Here is a 20,599-nt window from a genome sequence, read left to right as displayed (position 1 = left end):
GGGGTAAGCGGTTAAATAAAACATAAGCATTAAAGTAAGAAGTCGTCATGGAAGACTGGATTTGGTAAATATTGCTTAAATAATTTTTATTTCAAAAATATTCACTTGATCCCTAGACACTTTTGATGTGTGTATTCTGCAGTAAATAAATAAAGAAAACACTAACTGAATGAGTCTCAGACAAAAGTTTTTTTACTTACTTGGTTGTGTCTTTCGGAAAATGATAATAAACAGCCGTACACAGCACAATTCACGACCATTATAAATAGTAACGAAAAATTATGTTTTATATTAACGTACAAGTTTCGTAATGAATAAATGAAAACTATATTCAAATATCAAAGCCGTCTTCGCGCGAAAACGTCTCGCCGGCAGCCTTGTTGTCGTTCCGTCAATGTGACCGGCAATGTGCGGAGCTTGGTGAGGTATCTAAAACTAGGGAGGGACGCAGAGTATCCGTTCTCTTATTCTCTATTCTCTGCCATGGATACATTTAATCAATGCTGTATTTAATTCAAAAACATGTTTGGAACTGACACTAGTAGCCATAGTAGAGGTACGCGCCACTTATCTACCACACTGAAAACAGCAGTGCGTCATAAACCAATGAATGTAAGTGTATCGCTATGTTAATATCACCACCTCAATTACTCCTTCTCTGCTTTGGTAGGTAAAAAGGCTAATACAAGTGTAAACAAACCACTACTCACCCAACTACCAGTAGCTGCAGAAACAACAATTAACAAAACACAAACAATACTCAAAATCAATACACCAAATATATATCCTCTACGATTGACCGCCATTTTGGCACTATAGTCAATTACTAAAGCAATAGAAGTTGTTATCATTACATTATCAACAATTATCGGTAATATTATGCAGATACTGATAACTGGGTGATACCAATCATAATGCTGTTTTATGTGTACATATTTATACTTTCTTCAAAATCAGACAACTTCTAAGTTACTATAATAATAATAATAATAAGAATGGGGATGAACATCCCCTTACAGGATGCAGGAGTTTACAAGCTTGACTGTGAGTGCGGTCTCTCTTATATTGGACAATCAAAGCGAAGTATTTGTACCCGCGTCAAAGAACATATAGCTGATGTCAAACACCGTCGCGTAAACAAGTCTGCAGTCTGCGAGCATGTCATGGATAAACCTACACATTCAATGAAGTTTGACAAACCCCAGGTCCTTGCAAAAGAAGTCCGTTATCTCCCAGGGTGCTGCGAGAGGCCATTGAAATTAAAAAACATCCTAATTTCAACAGGAAAGGTGGTTTCTCCGTACCGCCAGTTTGGGATCCAGTAAATCCTCTAATGAAAAATCCCAAACAGACATAAGACTGCAGTACTAATTAATATGTTTTAGTTTATTCTAATTTCTATTAATAATTAATAATAAATTAAACTTAATAAAAATTCATTCAATGAAATAATTTGTAAAACTTAAAGTAGCGTAAATTGGAATGGTTTCTTTGTAAAATTAAAAATAAGGTATTTAATTAATAACTATTGTAACTATAGTGAAAAAGTAGGGTGGTTTGCATTAATATTAGACATAACTGGTTGATGACTGTACCACCTCAGTCAACCGTGACCATGGGACCTGTAAAGGGCCCGAAACGTCGGTTTGTTTGAAAAAACAAATATACGCGATTTAAATCCGGAAAAATAGTTTCATTTCCTATGTTAATATTTTTTTTATAAATTTAAGTACACCTGCGCCAGCACCCACTGAGTGACATATAGGCAACTTACGTACGTAACTGAGTGACCGGGCTGTTAGTACTTAAAAGCATTTTAATACGCAGAGGAAGCGCCAACAGTCTCCTCGGCTCGGCAGGTTCAACGAGCTGCACGAGTGCACCGACGACGGCTGTAGTGTACTGTAGCTGTTAATTATTATTATAATAACATACCTAGTTATTAATGTTTTGTTTATTAACAATCTACGGACCATTTAGTTGTCTGAAAGCTGTCTTTTATTTATTTAGACACGCGAGACTAACTGCAGTATACGTTTTTTATCGAAATCTGTAATAGCTTTACGTTCCTTTTTATAGATGGTGACGCTAATACCACAGACCACCGCTAATATGCAATTTTATTTGTAAATTACTGTTTCTATGAACATCCTTAGATATTCATTCTATGATGTTGTGTTATGTTAGACAACCTGAACAACACCATTATATATTACTATGGCAGGTTTGAAATGGAGTATTTTACTTTGTATTTTGAAGTACTCACGACATTCCACAAAGACGTCTCACGAACTGTGGCTGTACACGCTGCTACAGATATAAAATTATAATGTTAATTAAATACATACATATTAAATTGGAAATTTGCCCGAAACTTCCAGCACAAAATTTATTAACATAGGTGTTAGTAAAAACAAATGTTTACTTTCCCTGAAGATAAATAAGTTCCGCTGTTTCTCATGTATAACGATACGATATCTCACAATGAATTTTTTGATATTATCGCATCAAAATCCCCCATATTAAGATAAAAGCTGAAGTTTTTGTGAAATTATGACTCATATCTCGAACGGTCTAAAAGTCTGGCCGTACAGTAACGATGCAATTAAGTAATGCTCAATGTACATTACCGCGAAACGAAATGGAAGCAAAGTTGAGGAAGTGAAGGCGGGCGCCGCCTTGCTACACCATGGTAAGGGCGTCCAAGTACAAAGGTGCGAATGGTATGTTTAGCTATTTGGTACTCGTCGCAACATCTAGTATAGATACCAATTGGTACGTAAATGCCTTGTATCGCGATTAGCAGACCTCTTGAGTTGGTTGGGAGTGAGTTATTAGAGACTTCAAAAAAAGTTGGATTATACGTTCGGCTGTACGTATGTTTAATGTATGTTCACAAATTTCTACATTAATTGTGTTAAAAAAAATCTTTTTTTGTTTGAAAGGGTACACTCTCGAGATGGTACCATTGTCACCAAGTCAGGATCTGATGACGGGATTCCATGTAAATCAAGAGAAATTCTCAAGTTTTATAGGCATGTATAGTGTATTAACCGAATTTTCTGTCCATTGTGGACCGATTTTGAAAATTCTTTTCTTTTAAAAGGTGCACAAATAACTATCATCAAATATGCACAAACAATCAAAAGAAAGATAAATTAATACGCATAACAACATAAAAGTATTTAGGTACGACAGCTATGGTTCTTATGGTACAGTTGGATGTGGTACGTTTCTGCCGAGAAAACTCCACTAAAAAGAAAGAAGAAAAATAACTAAAGAAAGAAAATACATTTATTTGCTAACCACAAGTGACACCACACACAAGTAAAAAAATAAAGAGAAATAAACAACCCACAAAAAAGAAAAACATAAATATAAAAAGAAAAACGTAATTAAAAAACATTCACACTTAAATAATAAAATTAAATATAAAAGCAAAATCTCCTTCAAATTCATAATTTATTTATAATGACCACTTACAAATTAACAATATTGGTTTATGAAAATAGAAAAATATGAGGTTTGAAAACATCCTTCCAAATCCTTAACTTTATCGTCTGATCGATATTCTCTTTCGTTGTCATGAAGAACAGAAGTCGTACCCGTAGAGCGTTTGTGCACTACGTCCGAAGTCCAAGAAATGACGGTCCGAAATGTCATAGAGATCATTTTATCTCTAGGTGTACAAGCGATATTTGTATTTTCTTGATCGGACTTAGTGAACAAGCGATATCCGACGTGGGTACGAGTTTGATAGATTTGTCTAGTCTCGGATTTGCAACAAATACTAATAGGATTTAGTGAGCAATCGCACTAAGTATAATAAAGTCACTTGTGTTAATACGTCGAAAGCATTTTTATCACGTGAACGTCATAAAATAATACGAACTATATGAAAAGTATTACGTACATGTCACATTTTATAACTCTCCTATTTATAGATAAAAAAGTTATTGACGAATTTTGTTCGTAGACTCTTTAAACCAGCGTGGAATAACAGAAGGACAGGTGGTGAATATACTACCATGTTACCCAGAATTTTTTACCAAATATAAGTCAAAATGTGCTCAAATGTGGAGTGAATATTTTGATATCAGATCAAGGGACTAAAAGATATCTGGTATCGCACAATTCAGTGTCAGCCTTCTCGTTTACCTTGGTTTGCAGAGTGCGACCATAGTAGAGAAATAGTTGTCATCGCACTAAGGATGAGAACCGGACACGTTCCATTAAACAGTTTTGCTAATTTAATGAAAAAAAAACAATTCTCCTAATTGCTAATTATGTGGAGTAGTGGAAGACGCATATCATGACGCATATCATTTGTTATTGGAATGTGTCCGGTACGAACAACAGAGGACGTTGATGAGAGACCTGCAGATCAACCGAATATACTTAGGTGCTATAAATTGTATATTAAGCAATCCCCACACGAAACAGGCAAAAAGACTATTACTAACATTGACTTACAAATAAATGGACGACGGGTCTAATACAAAAACCACGAAAAAATGTCCCAAGTCAACCTATTCGAAATTTAAATTGTAATGTCATCGCAGTATCGCGCTGTCAGTAGAACAAATGAAGACTAAAGCGGAGTGTCGCGCTCTGTATACGATTTTAGCGCCTTACAAGTGCGGACACTTTTTAGCGCGGACCCGACGTCCATATAATTGTAAGTCAATGATTACTATAATTGATATTCAATTATTTTTTGTGAAATTACTCCACTAGTTTGTTATAATTCTTAATACAAAGATCGCACACTCAGAAAAATTCCTTCGATCCGGTCGGATTCGAACCGACGTCTTCTTGCATACCGTGCCAGACGCTATACCAACTAAGCCACGGAACGAACCAACGGACCTCACGAATTTTACTATGTGCTTGCGTCGTGTCTTTGTACTTGGTCTTTCAACGACTTTTTAGTCGTAGCGCCATCTATGAGAAATCTATTACAGATTTATCACAGATGAATCCGACCGGATCGAAGGAATTTTTCTGAGTGTTCGATCTTTGTATTAATAATTATAAAAAAGACTATTACTATTTGTTGAATCGGCTCTCAGACAGCGCCGCCCAGACATGTAAGCTATAGTTTAGGGTACCATGGAACTGACATATATATTGCTTAAAAGTTCCCAAATAAATAAAGATAAAAAATCTTTAAACCTCTCTCATGGAATAGTTGTCACTTTGTCGGTGACCTGACCTTGAGAGTGACCTCAAGAGGCCCCGCACTAGAGTCTTTCAAACATCAGTGTCTTGCTAACGTACGCAAAGCGTCGACACGACGACGTCCGCGCGGCAGCGACACAACGCCAGCGCGACGTCATTGAGCGACTATTGGGGGTCTACACTCGTCCGATATCCATCAGAAACAATTACTGTGAAATACATATATTTATGCATGCAGTATTATTACTATGCCTAATTAAAAGAATAATGATGCGAATGAAGCTTGGTACTTGACATTGTCTTCTCATTTCATCGAGTATTAAGTACTTGACACTAATTGTTTCGGATGGAGATGTCGGACGAATAAGGAGAGTAGACCGAACGTCAGATATACGCCACGCTGGCGTTGTATCACGCGGACGTTCGTGTCGACGTTGTGCGTGTGTTGGCAAAACGCTGACCCTCGAAAGACGCTAGTGTGGGGGTCTACACGACAAAAACTTTAACGCAAAGATACATGTAACCTAGCAATTGCAGACTTGTATAACTTTTATGATTTTAATAATTAATCATTTATAATTTCCACTAGTCATACGATTAAGTTACGACTTATTATTTTTCCGGTATTTCGGGACGGTTACTCATTTTACTTGCTCCATAGTCACGAGTTGCCAGCGGGAAACAAATAATAATGTTTAGAATTTATTTTTGAAACTTTCATTTTAATAAACATTTGCTTAAAATAATATTATAAATTTACGACTGTATTGTCATCGGAATTATTTTCCACCTTTATTGTGGGCGATGGAGGATCCCGTTCCAGCAGATACCGTCTCACCACTAGAAGAACCACGTTTATTACAGAACAAAGCACGGCACCAGTTAGGATCCTGAAATAAAACAAAAGCTTTTATTGTTATCTTCATGATTTAGTCCGGACAAAACCGCTGATAACAATATGTAAGGTGGACTGGTTCATCATTTTTTAACAAGTGACTGGTCGAACAATTCGTGCTCCTGATGGAAAGCGATGGCCTACCTATAACACAGAGCCAATCAGAGCTATAACTTGCAAAGAGCGCCCGTCATCCTGAGAGAGTCTGAGAGGGCCTTGTTTCTAAAATCATGTCATTACGTGTATACGCACAGAACAATAAATACAGTAGAAGTGGTTAGTTAGCGTCTGACGCGTGCCAACTATAGGTCTCGAAAGACCTACTTGAACTCAGTCCGCTTTGTATGGTATGACTGTGACATTCTTTCGCGCGAATTCTCTGAAACCATACAAAAATGCTGCAGTAAAAACATTACCCGCAGTATTTCAAATCATCGGTAAGTCTTATTTTAACAAATTTTAAATTTTCTGATTATGTATTCGTTCAGATGTTAATCGTACGTCTTAGTCCAGCTAATGGCCGCAAAATGGCAGCATGTTGAATAAAAATTCAATATAAAATCAAGACGTCGTAGTTTTCGTTTTTTTTATTATAAAAAAAAACTTGCAAGAAAGGTTTTTATTTTTTTAATAATATCCAGTGACGGGACGAATAAGTCGTGCGCCTGATGATAAGCGACACGCCTGCCTATAACAATTGCAGTGCCACTCAGATCTTTAAGTCGCAAAGATCTGACATAAGTTGACAAGACAAGAAAAGAAAATCTTTTTATTGTTACCCATGTTCTACAAATTACGCCAGAAACTCATTTATTAGACGCTCGTGTAGGTATTATAACGACAACTTGAAAGACGTCGATATGTTCTCTTTATCACTGGTAAAGTGTAAGCAAAAAGTGGGAGATATTATATTTCACAGAGCACCTAATGCTCTGGCCACACAGAGGCGGCCGCGGAAGCGTTCCGGGCGCGGGAATTTTTGTAATGTACCAGTTCTTATGAACCCTGCCACACTGAAAGGCGCGGCGGCCGCGGGGCGAGGCGGCGCGGTGCGGGGCCGCACGCCATGACAAACAGGCAAAGCGGGCGCGGGGCGGACCGCGGGGCGGGTGCGGGCGCGGGTGTTGTAATACATTGAGTTCTATGCAACTGTTCACACAGCGCGTCAGTGGCGGGGCGCGATCCCGGAGCGGGGCTTCAGCGGGCTTGGACGTTGTATTTTTTTACAACTATGACATGTGTTTTAATTGATTTTAATCAAGTTTCAAGATGAATTCGACGGAAAAACTTATATAATTGGTGCAATCATACCCCAGTTTATTTAATACAAGTGATAGAAATTATAAAAACAGAAATTATTTGGGAAACTATTCCAAGGAGCTAAATCAAGGTCGTGAGTATATTTTTTATGTTTTTAATTATTATTAAAATAATTGACAAAGTGTTCTCTGATTTCAATTGCATAACCAGACGATCTTTGATTTGTACGAGGAATTGGATGTAGTTCATTGGCCACAAGTGGTTGAGAATCGCTCTGTTGAACCGCATTGTTACCGTTCTTACTTTAATGAAATTGTGTAAATAACACGTGCCTTTGACAACTTCTATTGTCGTTTCAATATCATATTGCATGGGACGTCTATAGACTTGCCATTTCTGTGTTAGCTGGCCGAATACGTTGTGGAAAACGTCTCCATCAATAACAATCAACTGTGAGATACCTCTTCTCTTCTCTAAGAAAAAAACATGACGCCGTAGATTATCTGTTTATTAGTTATGCAGAAACATTTAAAAAACTGAAACCCACAATTCAAGCCGAAATCAAATTGAAACTTGCACACATTTTTACAGAAGCTGAACTGAACGACCTAGAAGAAAATCAAATTTCAGTAGCACCGGTACAATCTCCTTCATTTACCTTAATTAGCACAACAAGTAATAATGATCAAAAAAGTATCCCAGTTTCATTGCAACTAATTCCTGAAGACTTGTTTTTCAAATTATGATACCAGTAATATCGTTGATGACTAAACTACACAGGGTAATTCCAAAAGGTATGGTACTGAATTAATGCTGTGATAACATAAAAAATGTAATAAGAAACAATGAATGCTAATTTAATAAATAAAAAGTTAAATAAATAAACAGTTAAGTTTAATAAATAGCAACCAAGGAGTTTTATAAATTTTATTAGAGTATTGAATGGTCTACAAAACACTTTTTGTTTGAATAAGTTTGCATTGTTAGTTCTGAGATGTTGATTTTTATGTTAGTGACTCGGATTCATTGCTCCCGAGTGTATATGTAGGTACATAAGTTAAGTATAATTGCAATTATGCATTGATCATAATAATTTAAGTAGGTACATAAAATTAAATAGAATTGTTGTTGATTCTACAAATCTTAGATGCCTGTTATTTGTTAAAATAAAAAATCATGGGCCGTAGGAAGCCAGCATTAGACTGATAGTAAAAGAAGTTTGAATTAATTGTGTTAAGATTGTTGATTGTTCATAATAATGTAACTTTCGATAGGGACCTATTAATTATTTGTTAAAATAAAAATGCCCAGCGAGTCTGTTAGAAATAGAAGTTTCAAGTTAACTATGTTAAAATTGCTCAAAATAATATAAGTAGGTACATAAGTTAAGTAGAATTGTTGTTGTTACATAAATCTTAGATAGACACATATTATTAGTTAAAATAAAAACGCCCAGTGAGACTGCTACAAAAAGAAGTTTCAAGTTAACATTTCAATTGCATAATCAGATGACAAATAATAATTTGTCAAAATAAAAATGCCCAGTGAGACAGATAGAAAAAGAAGTTTCAAGTTAACTATGTTAAGATTGTTCATAATAATGCACTTATATAGATACATAACTTAAACAAAATAGTTGGTGTTATACAAATCTTAGATAGGTACTTATTATTTATTAAAATAAAAATGCCCATTTGGACTGATAGAAAAAGAAGTTTCAAGTTAATTAGGTATATAGATTGTTAATAATAAAGTAAGTAGGTACAGTAGTTAAATGCAATTATTATTGTTGATTCTACAAATCTTAGATACCTATTATTTGTTATAATGAAAATGCCCAGTGAATCTCACTGAAAAAATAGTTTCGAGTTAATTGTATTAAGATTATAGAATTTTTTAAATGTTTTTAAATAAACAATTTCTGTTCATATGAATAGTTTGATTCAAAACCTTCAAAGTAAGTATACAGGTGTCCCAAAACTCAACGATAACCTGGGAACAGAATGTTGCCTAGTTTGTAACTACCCAGAAAAAAAATATTTAAAAAATCGGAGTCATTTTCTTTTTGTAATATAAGCATTTTAATGAAAAATGTTGAAAATGTACGCCCTGTACCCCATTTTTAAGTACTACAATTACAAATTTGCTAATTTTGCTGTTCTAATTTTTGTAACGGTAACCCGAAACAGTCCAGCTAATGAGCACAATGCCAAAGAAAGCCCGAATTACTAGAGTTTCAGCACAAAAAATTATGTATTTAATTTTTTTCTTGAAATTTTTAGCAGATTTTTTTTCAAGGTAACTTTAACACCCCATACAAAAGTTGGCGCTTAAAGAAGTTCTTCTTCATCACTATCCGATAGTGACATAGACCTTTCTTTATTTGTGTTGAAAATGAAATGTGGCGTGACGCTTTTGGTGTCACACCGGCCGCCTTCGTCCCGCTGTCCCGTCGCGAACTACACTCGGGACTGCTGTGTGGCATGCCCCGGCACGCATTCGCTTCCCGCAGGTCCGCCCCCGAAACGCTTTTCCCGCTATACCGCGTCTGTGTGGCCTGACCTTAATACATAACCTTATATTGTTTAATTTCTTTTATTGTTGGATGTCATCTATACTGTTGTCCGTTGTACAAATTTTCTTATATTCGTAATTATTTAATGGAACAATCTAGACTAGATTGTAATTTTAATGTTTTTATATGTAACATTTGTATAAGACTGTATGTTTTTCCTAAATAAATTAAAAAAAAAAAAAGTCTCATTATGCCTGTAATTTCACCAGGTAAGGGTTTACCTTTCAAACCCGGAACACAGTAATGCTGACTTTAATATTTGGCGGCAGAAAAAGGTAAGGTGGCAAAACTTCCCTGGATTAACTCTTTCACAATGACCTCTACCGCTACTGGTATTGAATAGGTATAGCAGCACTTTGATTAAAATTTCAATATAAAATCAAAACGTCGTAACTTGCAATAATATGTGTTGAACTTTCAACAATAAGCCAACAGGATTAAGTTTAAATTATATTATTAGTCCAGAATTATTGCTTCTTTTTAAATTAGAAACTATGGTGAAATGATAGAATATATGGTCTGTACTTACCAATACGAGTACGATAGTATCGGCCACCAGTTATAAAAATATCCCAAAGCAACATAGCCCACGGCCATATGATATGGTAGCCTTGACACGGTATAGTAGATGCCAAAGGTCAACAGCACTGCGATACCGAGGACTGCTGTCATTACGTTACACCAGAGGCATCCTGGGAAAATTTGGTTTTGTTTTATATATTATTAAGAACCCGTATGGTTTCGTCATGTCATTGTCTATTTAAGAGCACACACACAGGGCGTATATTGGAAGCGCCATAATCGCGCGTCATCTGCTATTTATGTGTCGCGTAATTTGATGAAAGATAGTTTTAATTTTAGTTTTGTTTGTTAATTTCAGCTAGTTTTTGAAATAAAGCAACTACATTAAATTTTGGCTGTAAACTCCACTGGAGTATAGTATAAGCTTTTTAGGTGCATTGCGATATTTACTTGCGTTTTAATCGAGTCACTAAAGCGCGTATGCGGCGCGTATACGCGCAGATGCAGAACGTGAAACGCGCGCCTATAAAACACGCCATGTGCATAGGCTATTACAGTAACAATAACGCACACACTGACACATAGGTGCCATGGACACACAAATAGACAACCTGAAATTACACGCAAGTTCATGGGAGAAACAAAATGTAGGCCATACAAATATTTCTCCCAGCCCAGGAATCGAATCCGGTACCTCTGCGTGGCAGACCAGCATGTTAACCATTCGGCCACGGAGGCAGTCGAGGCAGTTTATTTAACAGTTTTCTTCATTGTTACTCCTCAGAACCAAATAGTCGGTAAGGGATCAGGTATCTGAAAGCATCCACCCCGAGTCAAAGCGGAGTGAAGATTGATAACTTCCCGGATTTGTCTTCAAGAGTTGAAATTTTCACGAAATAGAAAATAAAGTAGTACGTAGTAAGAGCTAACCTGGTAAACCAAAAACAGCTTCAGTTGGGTTTTTCACTACGTTAACGGCGGCCAGACATGCGGAGACGACGGCGAAAGCCAGTTGTAGAAATAGCAATAGTACAACTGATATGTAGAGTGCGAATGATATCACGGGTGTATCCACTGGAAAAAGAAAAAAAAATATGGATATCATTATCATCTGTTCAGCCTAAAGACTTCCAGTGCTGGATATAGGTATCAAAAATACGATTTACTAAATTGAAATTAGTTTATTATTGAGTTCTTAGGTTTTCGCGATTGTTACACATAGGAAATGAAACTATTTTTCCGGATTTAAATCGCGTATATTTGGTTTTTCAAACAAACCGACGTTTCGGGCCCTTTACAGGTCCCATGGTCACGGTTGACTGAAGTGGTACAGTCTTCAACCAGTTATGTCTAATATTGATGCAAACCACCTTATTTTTTCACTATAGTTACAATAGTTATTAATTAAATACCTTATTTTTAATTTTACAAAGAAAACATTCCAATTTACGCTACATTAAGTTTTACAAATTATTTTATCAATTTATTATTAATTATTAATATATTATAATTAATATAATTTTGTGAAATAACTGCACTACTTTTTATTATGTATTAATTGAAAGATCGAACATATAGAAAACCTTTTTCGACCCGATGAGACCTTGAAACAACGACCATACTGCACCGTAGTGTAGCTCTTACCAACTGAACTACGGGTCAAGTTATAGGGTAGTCAAAATTCTCCTATGAGTTTTTGATAAAGATCTTTGTACTGGGTATAGATTTTAGTAAAGACTACTCACCTTCGCCTTCTTCAATATTGGTAACAGAAATACAGGCTGGATCTGGTCGCCGACCTTGTGCTAAGGCTCGCACCTTAGAGAAACAAAAATATGTATAACTGTATTAGAGGCATGTGGTATGTACCAGCACTAGTAAGTTCGATGTATTTCTTGTAGAAATGAAAATTTAAAACCCCCGACACAAAACAATGTACCGAATTCCAAAAATTTATTGAATATGATATTCAATTATTTTTTGTGAAATTACTCCACTAGTTTGCTAAAATTATCATAACAAAGATCGCAACACTAAGAAAAATTAATTCTATATAATAATAACGCACACACTCAACATAGCCCCGCACTAGGGAAACCCTGTGTGTGTGTGAGTGAAACATAGACAACCAGAAATTATACCCAAACTCACGAGAGAAATAAATGTAGGCCATACAAATATTTCTCCAGGCCCGGGAATCGAACCTGGGACCTCTGCGTGGCAGTCCGGCATGGTAATCGTTCGGCCACAGAGGCAGTTGATTCTATCCGGCTGGATTGGAACCAGCACCCTTAGACAATCCGTGCCAGATGCACTTCCAATTAGGCCACGAAACGAACCAGCAGACCTTAAGAATTTTTCTATGTGCTTTGTTGCAGCTCTTTGTTTTTCGATTTTACGACTTTTTTGCCGTAACGGTATCTATGAGAAATTTACTTCTTCACTCAGGGAGGCACCTTTATAGCCACCATCGCTGACTAGAGATGTCACTATTCGTAAGCTAATAACTCGTCGAGACCAATATAATGAGCTCAAGCGCGATAGTTCTTTTTTTTAATTAAAACTAAGTGTGCATTTGACCTCCATCTCACCTGATGGAAAGTGATAAAGAGGACGACGATGTAGCATGCACACCTAAATAATGCCTATTCACTCTCGCCTTGAAAAAGTCCAGATTATAGCGTACGGGGGATACGTCCAGCAGCCAGTGAAATCCACTCTCTAGCCGCTCGAGATATATAAATGTCCATATAAATGTGGAAGCGACACGCTTCGTGCGAATCTTGGGAACATCCACAGCGTAGGGGTGGAATCCCAGCAGTTTAGGTAAGACGACAACTAGCTGAGTGGTTTCACGGTTTCCTTAGTAGCAAAGCACACTTACTTTGTACTTTTTTATGATTTGTAATTTAGTCCTTTCTCTAAATCTTTATGTTATTCTTATTATAAAATGCATGTGTACTGCAATGTTTTTTTAAAGGAATAAATGATTTCTATTTCTATAGCGCGTGCGCAACGGTTAAAGGCCCAGAAGACGAAGCGGGGGTGCTGTGGTCCGTAAGTGTGGTCGTGTGGCATCGCTCTAAGTAGTTGAGGTGTTAGGTAGTCTGCAGACTGTCCTGGTTAATGATGATGATGAGATCCCTACACTAACTGAGAAAAGAGCTCATAATACTTAAACAGCTGAACCGACTAAGAACCATCGCGGTTAAATTAACCATAAAAAGAGGTTGAGGTCAGTCTATCCGTTTGGGAGCTACGAAGGAACAGCCAGGCACTCAGATGGACAAAGGCTTTAAACTGATGACTCCATTCTTTTTGCGTCGGGAGTTAAAAATAAGTCATTCTTACGTACCTCCTCCTTTCTGGCCTGCTTTTCGGTCTTGCAACTCAAAGCGCAAGCTCCCATGTCACTCACGCATACCACTGAAAACGTAAGTAGTGTACTAAGGGTCGTATTCTAGAATTCTACTCAATGCTTAAGTCAGGACTTAAGTATGATTCAAAGCACTAGAAATCATACTCAAGTCCCTGCCATTAGGGTCGTATTTCCAGTGCTTGTGTTGCCAGTGCAATCCTGACTTGAGCATTGAATAGAGTTCTAAAATACGACCCTTAATATTTAATTATTAAGTTTGTTGAATATCATGATGGTCAACATCATAATAATCAATCATTTTTGTGAAATCGCTCCACTAGTTTGTTATAATTATTAATACAAATCATCCAACACTTAGAAAAATATCCTTCGTTGTGAACCAACGTCTTCCAATGCCAATTAAGCCACGGAACGAACAAGCGGACCTTACGAATTTTTCTATGTACTTGTTGCAGACCTTTGTTTTTGGTTTTTAACGACTTATTTGCCGTAGCGCGACGCGATGCGGGATGTATAAATGGAATGATGAGATAAAATCAGTTACCGTAAGTCAGTTAAGTTAAAAAAACTGATGTGTAAAAAAACTGCGTCAGCAGCAACTCTCGTCTAGACTGGCAAAATAATTTCAAATGATTCGTAGACTTATTGGGTTCTTCGAAGTCCTCATATTATGTCTAACAAACCGACGAAATCAAAGTAATTTCAAACTTTGATGTGCTTTAGTAATAAAACAATATAAATAAAACAGTTGTCAAAGTCAGTTATGTAACCGAAAAGGTGGCACCAGCGATGGGATAGTCCGAGTTATTTAACTCGAGTTACTCCCACAACGAGTCAACTCGAGCTACCTTTTGTGAACTCGAGCTACCTCGGTGCGGTTCCCGCCGAGTCGAATACTTCATTCTTATAGCGCGTCGACTATTCGTTCTCACTCGAGTCGCAGTCGGCCGGCCGGCCGATCGTGCTCTACACGGTAAATCGTGTCAGTTCGAGTTCTACTCGCGACTCGCGGTTGCTCTGTCAGACGCCGAGTCGAGTTGAATAAAATAAAACTCGTCCCATCGTTATGTGGTTTGTGAACGTACTTTGGAGTAAATAAGTCGACGACAAAATCACACCCTTAAACCACATTTGGTCATTCGTCAAAAGTGCTTTTATCACATGAAAGTCATAAAGTACATGAAACAAATTAGATAAGATATATGTAAAATTTTGTTACTCTCCTATTTAAGCATAAAAAAATTATCGACTAATTTCGCATTTGACCTCTGTCTCACCTAATGGAAAGCAACGATGTAGCATGCACACTTAAATAATGCCTATTCACTCTCGCCTTGAAAAGGCTCATGTTATAGCGTTCGGGGAAAAAGTCTGCGTTCGTCATATAAATGTGGATACGAATCGCTTCGTGCGAATCTTTGGAATATCCACAACATAGGCGTGGAACCCCAGCCTACGTCTAGTCCCACAATGATGCAATGGGAAAGACGGAATTAAATCATGCGATACCCTTGCGCACTCCACTGAAAAAATTGCAGATATGACCTTATTAGACCAAGGTTGCGAAATGTTTATTATGGTTTAAGCAAAAAAAAAACCGTATTAAAAACTTATACACAACTAAATAGTACATGAAATTGTTCTCAACAAAATTTTGAAGCAAAGAGAAACTTGAACGTGTAATTTTAGGCGCGTCACAAGTCACATTTTTATTTTATATTTTCCCTATATATTTATTAGTAGCAGTGGAGTGCCTTATCAAATAATTCGTCAAGGGCAGTACTGCCATCTTGCCTATTTCTGCCGCCGAGCAGTAATGTGAGTATTAGTGCGTTTAGGTTTTCAAGTGGTAAAATTACAGGCACATATATATATATTTACTTTTTCCGACTTAATGCAATTCTGCGTTAATAACTGTAGTGACTCCCTAACACCAGGCGCGTGACTTCTTCGTCCCTTCATTTGGTATCATAAAAAAAACTTACTATACAATGTATTCTCAACTGGCGTCTCAAACGTGTTGAATTTCAATTTTCCTCTGAACAATCCATAATGTATGTGAGTATAGTCGTGTTGTACTTCTTCCCTAGCAGGCGCGGATATCTGAAAAATATAAACGGTCCAGTAGTTCACATTTAACCAAGTAGATAACGCTGGAAAAATAAAATTGGAATGACACAAAGCGTTTGGTTGCGCTGAAAATTGTATTTGAATTTAGCTCGCAAACAAGGAGCCGAGATCTCTCTACTCTCCGGTGGAACGGCCACGCGGTTGATTACAAGAGGTGTTGTGCTCCCAGCTTACTTACTCTTATTTGTTCCAATCAACCATACATATTTATTCATATATGGTCCACAAATCGAAGGAAGGCATCTTTTGCATTCCCCGCATGGTCGGCCGGTTTGAGCTACCCGTAATCACGTTAACATCATAGTTATTCATTTGATTACAACGGTCGCGAAAAATTATATATACCGCGTGCTGTTTCTCGATTGTGTTAGCTGTTAATAATATGTGGGTTAAGGCACTTCCATTGCTTTTTTTCCGTGGTCGGGCAGGCCAAAATAAGATTTTGAATATCAGAAAGCAGAGTAAGATTAAAGGAGTGGAAACATATAGATATTTCTTGTAGATATATTTAATCAATAACTGTATTAAATACCATAGAGAACCTCCGTACAATGCTCGATGACCTCAGTAGAACCTCCGTAAGAGTCGGTCTTAAAATGAACATGGACGTCGAAGATCATGTCAAATAACCATGTATGGCCAACTCCCATGAAGATCGGAAACTCTACACTCGAAATTGTTGACGATTATGTATACCTAGGACAAATTATCCAGTTAGGTAGGTCCAATTTCGAGATCTTTCTTGAGTCGAGTTCGACGATTGACCTCTTGATCGGTTGAGCAGCGTTCGGGAAATTACGCCATATCTTCTCATCCAAAATACCACAATGCCTCAAGACAAAAGTCTTCAACCAGTTTGTGTTGCCAGTGATGATTTACGGCACTGAGACGTGGTCGCTCACTATGAGTCTCATTAGAAGCCTCAAGGTCACTTAAAAGGCAATGGAAAGGGCAATGCTCGGAGTTTCGTTGCGAGATCGATTCAGTAATAAGAATATCCGCAAGGGAACCATAGTAACCGACATAGCCCGAATTGCAAAACTTAAGTAGCAATGGGCAGGACATTGCTCGCAGAACAGATGGCCGATAGGGCCGCAGAGTTCTCGAGTAGCGATTGCCTACCGAACAGGATGCAGCGAGGGCAGACCACCCACAAGGTGGACTGATAGTCTGGTGAAGGCTGCGGCAATCCGCTGGATGCAAGCGGCGCACGACAGGGCGCTGTGGCATTTTTGTGTGGCACCAAACTGAAAACAACTGTGCACGATAAACCAATAAATATAGGTGTATCTCTAGTTTAACGTCACCACGCCGATTACAATTTTAACTTCGGCAGGTACATAGAATCCATGGCCAAAAATGCAGCCAAAAAGCTTGGCATCCTTTCCAGGTGAGGCGTTACTTCACACCGGGAGGGTTGCTACAGATGTACCAAGCATAAGTCCGGTCGTGTATGGAGTACTGCTGCCGCCTATGGGACGGCTCTGCTACATACCAACTGGCCACCTTGGATTCATTCGACAAGAATGCCAAGAGGCTTATAGGTGACCAGGAATTAGTAGAGGCGAAGCTACAGAGCCTTGAACACCGCCGTAAAGTTGCCTGCTTATCGGTATTCTACAGGATATATCACGGAGAGTGTGCGAGGGAATTACACGAATTAATTCCGCCTTCCCCTTTCCATCATCAGGGGACTAGACGCAGGCTGGGGTTCCACTCTTATGTTGTGGATACTCCGTTTCGCTTCCACATTTATATGACGAACAGCTATGGAGAGGAATTTCCTGCCTACAGACTTGTTCCCTGAACGTTAAAACTGCGACCTTTTCAAAGCGAGTGTGAATAGGCTTTATTTAGGTGTGCATGCTCCATCGTCGACTTCATCGTCACTTTCCATCACGTGAGATGGAAGTCAAATGTGCATTTTTTTTTTTAATAAAAAAAGGTAAAGAAGCTAATACAAGTGTAAAAAATCACTACTCACCCAGCTATTAGTAGCCACAGAAGCAACAATTATCGCAACACAAAGAATACTCAAAATTAATACACCAATTATATATCCTCTGCGATGGACTGCCATTTTCGCACTCTAGTTAATTACTAAGCAATAGAAGTTGTTATCGTTAAATTATCTACAAATCACGAATAATATTCCCGCAGATACAGATAATCAGATGATACCAATCACAATGCTGTTTTAGGTGTCCATATTTGTAGCGAGACTGCTAGACTAGTTTACTTTAGTTACTTCCATAGTATAATGTCCTACGGGCTTCTCATGTGGGGTAAAGCGGCAGATATTCAAACCATATTTGTATTGCAAAAACGAGCGATTCGTTCTGTGTACCGTCTAGGCTCTCGGGTTTCTCTCAGAGAAAAGTTTAAGGAGACTGGTATCATGACTGTGGTATCACAGTAAATTTACTCAAATATTTTATATGCCCGTAAAAATATACATAATTGCAATAAGAAAGAAGATATCCATAATATTAACCTTAGAGCTAAGTCCAAACTCATGGTACCACGATTTCGTTTAACCAAGGTAAACAACTCTTTTATGGGGAACTGTATACGTTTTTACAATAAGATTCCGGAGCATATATTAAGTTTATCATTTCCTAAGTTTAACTGTAGTTACATTAAAAATATTTTGATCGAAAAATCATATTACAAAATTGAAGACCACGTGTTAGATAAAGATGTATGGAAAGACATGGCTCCAGAATCCACACAAATTTGATTCAAAGTGTATTCCATAGCATTTAAGTTTATTTGAAAAGAGCAATCCCTAGAGTTTCTTGCTCGTTCTCCTCAGGGAGTCAGCGTAGTGAACGAGCAGTAGCTTAAATGTGACATTTTCAAGTGTAAATTTATTTTACCTATGGAATAAATAATCTTTGACTTTGACTTTGACTTTGTACTTTAGTCAAAATCAGACAACTTCTAAGTTACTGAATGAAGATTTATGATTCATAATATCTACATTTATAATAATCACATACCTACTTGAAGCGATCTTTTATTTTATAAAACATAAGTGCGCATTTGACCTCCATAAAAGTTTTAAATAGCATTGCTGATCGCCGGCGCCTGCGCCCGAATTCACTAAGTGACCGGGCTGTCAGTACTTAAAAATTAATCATTATCATCATCTCAGCCGAAAGACGTCCACTGCTGAACATAGCCCTCCCCCCAAAGATTTCCAGACTAACCAATCGGAGATACGTGCATCCACCGGTTAGCCGCCGCCCTTACCAGGTTATCCGTCCATCTAGTAGGCGGCCATCCCACTGAACGCTTTCCGGTTCGTGGTCTCCATTCGAGAACCTTTTTACCCCAACGGCCGTTAGTTCTACGACCTACATATGAGCCCAGCCCGTTGCCACTTCAACTTGCTGGTCCTTTGAGCTATATCAGTGATTTTCGTTCTTCTACGTTTTTCCTCATTTCTGATTCGATGACGTAGAGAAATGCCGACCATTGCTCGCTCCATAGCTCGTTGAGTGACTTTGAACTTTTTTATGAGGCCCATAGTAAGTGACCACATCTCAGAGCGTAGGTCATCGCCGGCAACACGGACTGCTCGAAGACTTTTGTCTTCAAGAACTGCGGTATTACGGACGAGAAGAGTTGTATATAGAAAATTGAGTAAGTAATGTAATACTATAAAACTGTTGAAAATTAGGAAATGAAACTATTTTTATATTTGTTTTTTCAAACAAACCGACGTTTCGTGCCCTTTACAGGTCCCATGGTCACGGTTGACTGAGGTGGTACAGTCTTCAACCGGTTATGTCTAATATTGATGCAAACCACCCTATTTTTTCACTATAGTTACAATAGTTATTAATTAAATACCTTATTATTAATTTTACAAAGAAAACATTCCAATTTACGCTACATTAAGTTTTACAAACAAATATACGCGATTTAAATCCGGAAAAATAGTTTCATTTCCTATGTGGAACAATCGCGAAAACCTAAGAACTCGATCTGTTGAAAATTGTTATTTAAATATTACTATTAATTGGTATTTAGACAAGCGAGGGTAATTACGTTGTATACTTCGCCTTATTTTTTTTGTCCACATTTACAATAGCTTTACGCTCCTGTTTATAGATGGTGACGCTAATTCACAATCTTTTTCTGTAAATTACTTTGGATATTCATTATGATGACGCTGTGTTATGTTAGGTTGAAGTGCAGTTAAACCTGAACAACACCATTACTATGACAGGTGCGAAATGGGGCAGATTTACTTTCTATTTTGAAATACTCGAGAAAGAGACTTTTTTTTTTTTGACGGGGGGGAAATCTTTATGGATACCCCTGAGCCCAGGGAGACTCAGGGGTTATGAGGGGACTCTCCCTCCAGGCTTGAGGGCCTACCCCACTAAAAACCCCCCCGGGTTTCCCTCTCGCCGGTTGAGTCGGCGCCGTGGGATCAGTGAACATTCACCACGACGCCGCCCGGGCCCTCGAGAAAGAGACCTATGTCTTCAGACATTCCACAAAATATACTATGTCTCATGTGCGTTTGTGCACTTTAAAACGTGATTGTACGTTATTTAAATATAATATACATTTAATAGAAGAATTATAAATTTGCCAGATATTGTGTGTTTTTTTTGAGCAATCTATTTTCCGATAGGGATTT

The 20,599-nt window shown here is 37.7% G+C and overlaps 1 protein-coding gene across 1 annotated transcript; it reads right to left on the bottom strand.

The window, feature by feature from the left end:
* Positions 1-5,674: 5,674 nt before the first annotated feature.
* Positions 5,675-18,016, bottom strand: LOC113239603. Its single transcript, XM_026476656.1, has 7 exons — positions 17,927-18,016; positions 15,798-15,915; positions 13,789-13,859; positions 12,179-12,251; positions 11,364-11,507; positions 10,441-10,603; positions 5,675-6,071 (listed from the first exon to the last, which is right to left on the bottom strand). Coding segments are annotated over exons 2-7 (594 nt in total). The 5' UTR covers positions 15,799-15,915; positions 17,927-18,016; the 3' UTR covers positions 5,675-5,929.
* Positions 18,017-20,599: the final 2,583 nt, after the last annotated feature.

This window comes from Hyposmocoma kahamanoa, unplaced genomic scaffold (genome assembly GCF_003589595.1).
Source record: "Hyposmocoma kahamanoa isolate Upper Pololo Valley unplaced genomic scaffold, ASM358959v1 99981, whole genome shotgun sequence".
Classification (NCBI taxonomy): Eukaryota; Metazoa; Arthropoda; class Insecta; order Lepidoptera; family Cosmopterigidae; genus Hyposmocoma; species Hyposmocoma kahamanoa.
The sequence above is the reverse complement of the archived record's forward strand: the minus strand, read 5'-3'. Positions and strand labels throughout refer to the sequence as shown.